Source organism: Egretta garzetta, unplaced genomic scaffold (genome assembly GCF_000687185.1).
Source record: "Egretta garzetta isolate BGI_Z169 unplaced genomic scaffold, ASM68718v1 scaffold619, whole genome shotgun sequence".
In the NCBI taxonomy this organism is placed as follows: Eukaryota; Metazoa; Chordata; class Aves; order Pelecaniformes; family Ardeidae; genus Egretta; species Egretta garzetta.
The window spans coordinates 22,686-30,818 of record NW_009260772.1 but is presented as its reverse complement, the minus strand read 5'-3'; the positions used below and the strand labels follow the sequence as shown (position 1 = coordinate 30,818).

General features: G+C 58.4%; 1 protein-coding gene across 1 annotated transcript in view; it reads left to right on the top strand.

Moving 5' to 3' along the window:
* PGAP2 (post-GPI attachment to proteins 2) overlaps positions 1-8,133 on the top strand; it is an 18,521-nt gene that overhangs the window by 1,086 nt on the left and 9,302 nt on the right. The window contains exons 2-4 of the mRNA XM_035901659.1: positions 201-375; positions 3,112-3,364; positions 6,579-6,685. Coding sequence (XP_035757552.1) covers positions 211-375; positions 3,112-3,364; positions 6,579-6,685 — 525 coding nt within the window. The 5' untranslated portion in view covers positions 201-210. The remainder of the gene's footprint in view (positions 1-200; positions 376-3,111; positions 3,365-6,578; positions 6,686-8,133) is intronic.

Sequence of the window (8,133 nt, the reverse complement as noted above, 5' to 3'; positions counted from 1 at the left end):
TCCGCGCCTTTGTGCGGGCTTTGGTCTTCCTGCGTGTCCAGGACGGTGCTTTCGGCTGCCCTTGTGCTGCCCTGGGGCTACGCGGGCGTGCGAGGCCGCCTCCGCCAGCCCGACCTGTACATCCCTGCCAGGGCTGTTTGGGGCTGGGCCTTGCAGGAGGACAGAGAATCCCCATCAAATGTTGCCTTCTTTGTTTTCAGGTCCACCACGATGTTGCAGGTACCACTGCCCCTGGATCGAGACGGGATCCTCTTCCGGCTCCGTTTTACCACGCTGGCCGTCGGGACTGTGTTTTGCCCGCTCTTTGGTTTCCTTTTCTGTGTGATCTGGTCTCTGCTGTTCCATTTCCAGGAGACGACAGCGACCCACTGCGGGGTAAGCAAAATGCCAAGTCCTCCAAGGCTGTGGCTGCTGGGCTGGGGCAGCCGGTGGGGTGGCAGGGGTCCCCTCTTCCACCAGGCTTTCCTGCCAGGTGTGTTATGGGATCTTGAACAAGCTGCTTTATTTTATGATACTTGTGGTGCCTTGGAACTGGCAACCGAGGATTCGGCTTTTTGAGACGGACCTGGGGAAGCACAGACTGGTCAGGCCGATGTCTGTACCGAGCACGTTGGTGGTGATTATAATCAGGGATAAATCTGGCAAAGCTATAGATAAATATAATGTCTTGTGGACGAGTTAGCCCAGCTTTTATAAAAGGAATTGCTGCCCCTCAGATGTGCCAGAGTTCTTCAGATGAGTCACAAGTGTGCGCCTGGGGAGCTCGGGCTGAGAGGGACCGCCTGGGTTTCCAACAGGGATGAGATCGGGTCCCTCCCCAGGGCTTTCAAGCAGCCATGGCACAAGCGTGGTTAAGCAGCCGGTTACAAGCTGGGAACAGCGGGCAGGAGTAGGTGGTGATTCTTACACCAGCAGGAGATGACCCCGGGATTGATGGGGGTCTGCGTTGCTCCTCCTGCCCGTATGCAGTGGGGTGACACAGGCAAGGGGGGTGACGGAGCAACGAGATGCCAGAGCAGTTTGATTTGGAGAAATAAGTAATGCACACAGCTGGTGTGTGGTCCTGCCCGCTCCTCCTGACTCAGATGTGTGGGGCAGGGCAGCAGGGACGCTCAGAGGTGTCAGCAGCTCCTGCTCCTGGCCTGGTGAAGCAAGGGCTCTTCAGCTGCAGACAGGGCTGAGAGCAGGGAGAGGTGAGCCAGAGGCCTCTGAGGTCGTGGCAGGGACCCGCTGCTCGCCCTCTGCCCGTATGAGGAGTAGGCGACGTCGTGTGGAGCTGGCAGGTTCAAGGCAACCACAAAGGATCTGGTTCCTCAAGCGGAGAGGAGCCGACCTGGGGAACTCCTCTCTGCAGGATGCTGGGGACCCACAGTTCTGCGTGGGCTCTGAGGGGACACTGAGCGGGATCATGGAGGAGTGGGTTACCTGGTGCATAGCAGTTGTGGCTGGCTTGGGAAGTCCCTGAACTGTGAAATTCTGGAGGTTGGGAGTTTATTCCAGGGGCTGCATCGATGGTTTTCCAGCTTTTATGTTCCTCCCTGATGTGCTAAGGCACATGGAGGCCAGGGAGGTGATTTGAGACAGCCAGCATGGCTTCACCAAGGGCAAGTCCTGCTTGACCAACCGAGTGGCTTTCTATGATGGAGTGATGGCATCAGTGGACAAGGGAAAACCAACGGAACTCATCTACCTGGACTTCTGCAAAGCCTTCGGCACGGTCCCCCACAACATCCTTCTCTCTAAAATGGGGAGCTGTGGATTTGATGGGTGGACTGTTGGGTGGATAAGGAACTGGTTGGATGGTCGCATCCAGAGGGTAGTGCTCAACGGCTCGATGTCCAGATGGAGACTGGTGACAAGTGGTGTCCCTCAGGGGCCCGCACTGGGACCGGTGCTGTTTAGTATCTTCATCAGTGACATAGACAGCGAGGTCGAGCGCACCCTCAGCCAGTTGCAGATGACCCTGAGCTGGGGGGTGCGGTTGACACGCCAGAAGGACGGGATGGCATCCAGAGGGAGTGGGACAAGCTGGGGAGGTGGGGGTGTGTGAACCTCGTGGGGTTCAACAAGGCCAAGGTCAAGGTCCTGCCCCTGGGTGGGGGCAACCCCCGGTACCCACACAGGCTGGGGGTGAAGGGATGGAGAGCAGTCCTGCCCAGAGGGGCCTGGGGGTACCGGGCCCTTGATCCCAACGTTTGACAGCGTTGCAGAGGGGTAATGCAAGAAAGCGACTGCTGAGCATGCACAGTCCATTCAAATACCCCCTTCATCTTCCGAGGAGCGGATGTGCTGGGATTCCTTTTTGCGCGACTCATAAAGTGAATACATTCTACAGGATGGGCTCCAAGAGGGATGTTGGTGAGGGTTATGGGTGGCCACCCATATTTTGGGAAGGCTGATTTGACGGTGACAATGTTGTTAGCAGGGCCTGTAGCGACAGGACAAGGGGGGATGGATTTAAACTGAAGGAGGGGGGATCCAGGCTGGGCATGAGGAAGAAATTCTTTACCCTGAGGGCGGTGAGACCCTGGCCCAGGTTGCCCAGAGCGGTGGTGGCTGCCCCATCCCTGGCCACATCCCAGGCCAGGTTGGACGGGGCTGTGAGCAACCTGATGTGGTTGGAGATGTCCCTGCCCATGGCAGGGGTTGGGCTGGATGAGCTTTGACGGCCCCTGCCCACCCAAACCCTTCCGTGATTCTCCTGTCTTGGCCTGCTGTTGCTGTCATTAGGCTTGGGCTAACAAAACCGTGCACCCTCCTCTACTCTCTCCCCAAACTTGGGGGCAGGGAATAGGTGTGGGACCATGACTGGGCAAAAGGAAGGAATAAAGGGCAAAAGTACAAAGCTAAGAAACCTGAGCGGGACCCTGAGCAGGGCACCCCAGCACCCGTGGACTGTCCCCGGCAGGGCTGGGGGCTGCATGGTCCTGGGGGATGAACCAGGGTTGCCACCACGTTCTGTTCCCAGGCTTCTGAAATAGGAATAAACTGATTTAGAAAAAAAAAAACCCAACAAAAACCCAACAGTTTTTGTGTGGTGGAGAGCTATAAATAGGACAGCATGACCCCACTCCCTATGCCTCTCCGCATGAGCCGCTGCCTCTCTTCCAGGTCCCCAACTACCTCCCCTCCATCAGCGCCGCTATCGGAGGCGAGACCCCCCAGCGTTACGTCTGGCGCCTCTGCATCGGCCTCCACTCCGCTCCCCGCTTCCTGGTGGCGGTTGCCTACTGGAACCACTACCAGAGCTGCCACTGCTCGCACCCCCGCTACCCGCGCTTGTGCCACTTCAACCTGCTGCTCAACCTGCTGGAAAACTTCGCCCTCCTCATTCTGACGTACGTGTCCTCATCTGAAAACTATGGTAGGTGTCTCCTCCCGCGCCCTGTGCTGACCGTCGTGCCGGTGCTCTCGCTCGCGGCTGCCGAGGCTTTGCAGAGCTCTGCTTCACGCCGCTGTTCTGGAAGCAGTCGGTTTGGAGGGAAAAACCAGTAAAAATAAGGAGGCTCTGTTAAAAATAAAGAGGCTCTATTAAAATTAGTGTTCGTAGAGCAACGTTTTGTCCACAGTGTGCAAATGGACGTGTTCTTCCCAAAAGGGAAGACTGGTTGCTCGCCGTGGCTGAGCAAAGGCAGCTTAGTGCTCGTCCCTGCTGCCCCCCCCGCCTCCACTGCGGCGCTTTGGCTTCGGCTCCGAGCTGGCTTCCAGCCCGCGCTCTGTTCCGGCTGCGTTTTACGTACCCGCCTACAAAATTTTCAGGGTAAAATTTCCTGTGTCAGCCTGAAAAACAAACTCGGGACTTTTTCAGGTTAAATCAGAGTGTGCAAAATACGGTTGCGACAGGCTGGGAGGTGCCCTTCTCCCACACGGTCTGATCTGAGATGAATTTAGGTGCCTGTGATGATATCCAGCCCCTGTTTAATCCCGAGATCCGGAGGAGGCAGCGGGGATGGAGTTGAGAGGACTCAAACCCGCCAGCCAGCAAGGTGGTGCTGTTGCAGAGGAAACAAACCCCGTTCCAGGACTTGTCAGCGGGAGAGTGGTGTGTCCCTGTCCCTGCGCGCAGTTTGAGGGCGATGATGAGGGATATCGCGTCCGGCGCTGGAGGATGTAGTCCCAAAGCCTCGCAAAGAGAGAGGCCAGGACAGAGCTCTGGGAAGAGAGGGTTTGGAGCGGTGCTGGTGAGGGGAGGCTGGCAGAAGAGGGTTTGTCTCCTTGCAGCCGGGGAGATGAGATGGGGGACAGGGATGCAGCTGATTTTGTGCCGAGAGTGTCTTCCTACTCGCCATGGGTGAGGAAAACAAGCTCCCGAAAGGCAGTGGGGGTCGGGAAGCCTTGCGACTGCTTAGGGCAGCAAACTGGAAACGGGCCATGGCCACCAGGCCCCTCCAGGACAGCTGGGAACATGCCTGCGGGGTTGGGGGTCCAGCCCCCGTGCAGAGGAGGGGGTGGGTGGTTCCTGAGGCGCCCTCCAGCCCGCTGCTGCCGTCGGTGTCGCGCTGGAAGCGCAGAGCACTGCAGGCGCTGTGCTGATGCCCTGTCAGAGCGGGTGTTTGGGGACATTGCCCCGCGCTCACCGAAGCAGCAGGCTGGCCGGGTAGAACAGGAGAGCCCCGGCAGCTCTCCGCGCACGCTGCTCGCTTTGCCGCTCGCAGATGCCTCTGTCTTTCGCAGCGTGGTGGTTGTTGCCTTTCTGCTCGTTGCTCAGGAATCACAGAATCACGGAATCCCAGGTCGGAAGGGACCTCGGGGATCATCTGGCCCAACCTTTCCAGGCAAGAGCACAGCCTAGACAACACGGCCACTGCCAGAGCAGGCCATAGAATTCTAGAATCATAGAATCGCTTTGGTTGGAAAAGACCTTTTAAGATCATCAAGTCCAACCCCCATGCCAGGGCCCGTTGCTGGCATGCTGGCTGTCAGTCTGATGAAGCTTCCCACTGTTCGGGTGCTCACTGGCTTCCACTGGTCCACCAATAAGCCTGGTGGCTTTAGGGCTGCGGTGTCATGAGTAGAGTCCAAGGACCAACCCAGGCTCTAGGGTGAGGATGGAGATCCTCCAAAACGTGCTGTTTCGTCTGAACCCCCAGACCATGCCAGGGGTTAAACAGACCCTTCCCCACGTCCTGTTTTGTGAGCCTCATGGAACCGTGTGCTCTTCAGGGGGGGGAGCACAGCGTATGGTAACCCCGATCTGTGGGGTGGGGGCAGGTTTGGAAACCACAGCTCTGTGTGCTCCGAGTTTGGTGAGCTGGGATGTCTGGATGTGGACCTCCAGCTGATGGAGCTCTGTGGTCTAGGGGTGTTCCTGTCCAGCTCGCCGTCCCTGTCTCCTGCCAGCATTCCCTGTCCCCCCCAGCGAGGCCACCCCACCTGCCTCTGCCGCTGTCCCCAGCTGCCCCCACCACGGCAGGGGACTGCCTCAGGACTGGGAGCGTGCCCTTAGAAATTCAGATGTTCCTTTGGGGCTTGGATACCTCAGAGCTCATTGCCACCCAAATGGCTCTGCCTGTGCCTCGGTTTGTGGCTGATGGCCCTGCCCGCACAGAGAGCTGAGGCTAACCCAGTTTTCTCAGATCCTTATTACAGACTGATCTCAGGTTTGTGGGGAAAGCTTCAGAGCTTCGCAGCCCTGCTGAGATGAGAACGGGCTCGGGTTAATCATCTCCTCAGGGCACTGCGCACGTCTTCGCCTTGAGCAGCTGCCTTTACCACTGCTCCTCACGAGGTTTCCCTTCCTCTGGAACCGAGAGGGGAAGCAGGGAAGATCACTTCTTGCGTTCAGGTGGTTGAGAATTCGGCCTGTGGTTCAGTTCCTGGAGAAGAGTCTGGGAAACTCTTTTAAATAGAAGTGCTCATCTGAAAATAACTCGCCTGAAGTTGCATGGGCTTTGTGCGTGGCCTTGGGGTTTCGTGAGCCGCTCTGGCTTAGGGTCGCTCCAGACGCATTTCCAGCCTGACCCTAAATCTGTGCTAGTGCAGCGACACACGAGACTGCCTCGGTGCTGGTGATGGGGCTGATGACAGCTGCTAATTGGCAGGTGGATAACGCAGGCGGCCAGAAGATGGCCCTTTCTGGATCTTGGACTGTCTCACTCTGCAACCCCCCCCCCTCCGTGCCTCAGTTTCCCCATCCCCACGGCAATAGCCGTGATGCTGAGCTGGTCTCCGGGGTGCCCGAGGCTTACAGCCGTCTGAAGCGATGGAGGCTGAGGCCGGGTGCCAGAGCACATAAACACCCTCCTGGCACCTTTGGAATAAGTCTTCCAGCAACTCCCATCCCCCTCCAGCCCTGGGCTCGCAGGGGGCCACGCGTGAGCAGCTTTGTCAGTCAATGCCCCTTCCCCTTCTCGGCGTGGGAGCAGGGGGTGCGGAGCCGCGCTGCGCCTGGCTCCCGCAAAGACCCTGGTCCCCGGACCGCTGCTCGTGCCGGGGGCGCAGCATCTCCCGGGTGCTGGGACACCCAGCAGGACCCCATCCTGCAGAAAGCAGCCCCCCGCCCTCCCAAACCCTGCCCTGCGTTCCCCTTGTGCTCTTGGCTCAGATCTAACAGGAAACCTGTTGTCTTGTTGATTCAGCAATCCACGAAAATGCCTTCATCGTCTTTATCACGTCGGCTCTGGGCCACATGCTCCTGACATGCGTCCTCTGGAGAATGACTAAGAAACACACAGTAAGTCCCGAGGTACAGAAACTTTTCCTTTCTTCTCTCTGTGCAGTGCTGGGTGATGGGGAGGGGGCTCTGGGCTGGCGGTGGAGGGCTTTGGCTGTTGCTCGCTTGTGAAATAACCGTAACTGGCTGCTAAAGGCGTTAACACCGCCAGGTGAAATGGGGAAACGTGGTCACCAAAATTCATGGTTTACCAAAGCAACGTGGGGAGGAATCTTCTAATTTCCTATTTTCTGGTTTTCACTTAGAGCTGAGGTTTGAAAACCACAGCGGTGGTGTCCCTGTGGGTCGGGTTGCTGACCCCTCCTCCTTGCCTGAGGATGCCCCATTGCTGAGGCGAAATGGGCTTCTCTGTGCTGGGGAACTGGGAGCCCGCTGGTCCTGCAAACTGGGCACAGCAGCGGGTGTTGCGTTATCCCTTTCCTCCAGGAACCCCTGCGCTGAGAGCCTGGCTGTGGCGGGAGTGCTGGACCATGGGCACCGGCAGCGCCGCAGATGGGCAGGGCTGGACATTCAGCTTCCAAACTCCGTTTGTGAAAGCTGCTTCCACGCGCGTGTGCCTCTTGTACGCTCGGCGGTGCCGGGGTCTCTGGGCTCCCTGGACCTCTCGGTCCTTTTCTCCTCGGGGATGTGTCTCGCCCAGCTGATCCCCAGTCCAACCCTCACAAGTCCCCGGTACTAAATGGGGAGGGGTCCCCGGGGCTGCCTGGACTCTGTTGCTCCAGGAAGGTGATCGCTTTGCAAAGCGGAGACCTTTAGGGGAAACTGTCGGAGGCGTCTGCCCTTATCCCAGGGCCGGGAAGCTGGCGAGGGCTGGGAGCAAGTCTCTCCGAAGGGACTGCACGCAGGGGTACAGGGCAGGGTGGGTGCTGTGCTCGGGGTCTGCCCGGGCAGTTACAGAGAGTGCCTTGCTAAGGCTCCTGCTCCGTCACGTCTGTTTATTGTCCCCTTCCGGCAATTCAGCGAGCCTGTCCCCTTGCTGGCTTATTTCGGAGACCTGGAACAGAAGCTTCCCGCAGCTTGGCTGCAAGGTGCCCTGTGGAAGGGGCTTTTGGAGATCCTGGGGTTCCCCTCTCTCTGGGAAGCGATCTGTTATCCCTGGTGATGCGGGGATGCCGGCAGCTCAGCAGTCACTCCTTGGCAACTCTCCTGCCTTTCTTTATTTCATCTTTTTTGGCTTGGCTTGGTTTTTTGGCAAAAACTCCAAACCCCTGCATCTCTCTCTCATCCAGAGAGACCTGGCCAGGCTGGAGAGGTGGGGTCATGTGAACCTCATGAGGTTCAACAAGGCCACGTGCAAGGTCCTGCCCCTGGGTGGGGCAACCCCCGGTACCCACACAGGCTGGGGGTGAAGGGATGGAGAGCAGCCCTGCCCAGAGGGGCTTGGGGGTGCTGGTGGATGAAAAGCTGGACATGAGCTGGCCATGGGCGCGGGCTACCCAGAAGGGCAACCCTACATTGGG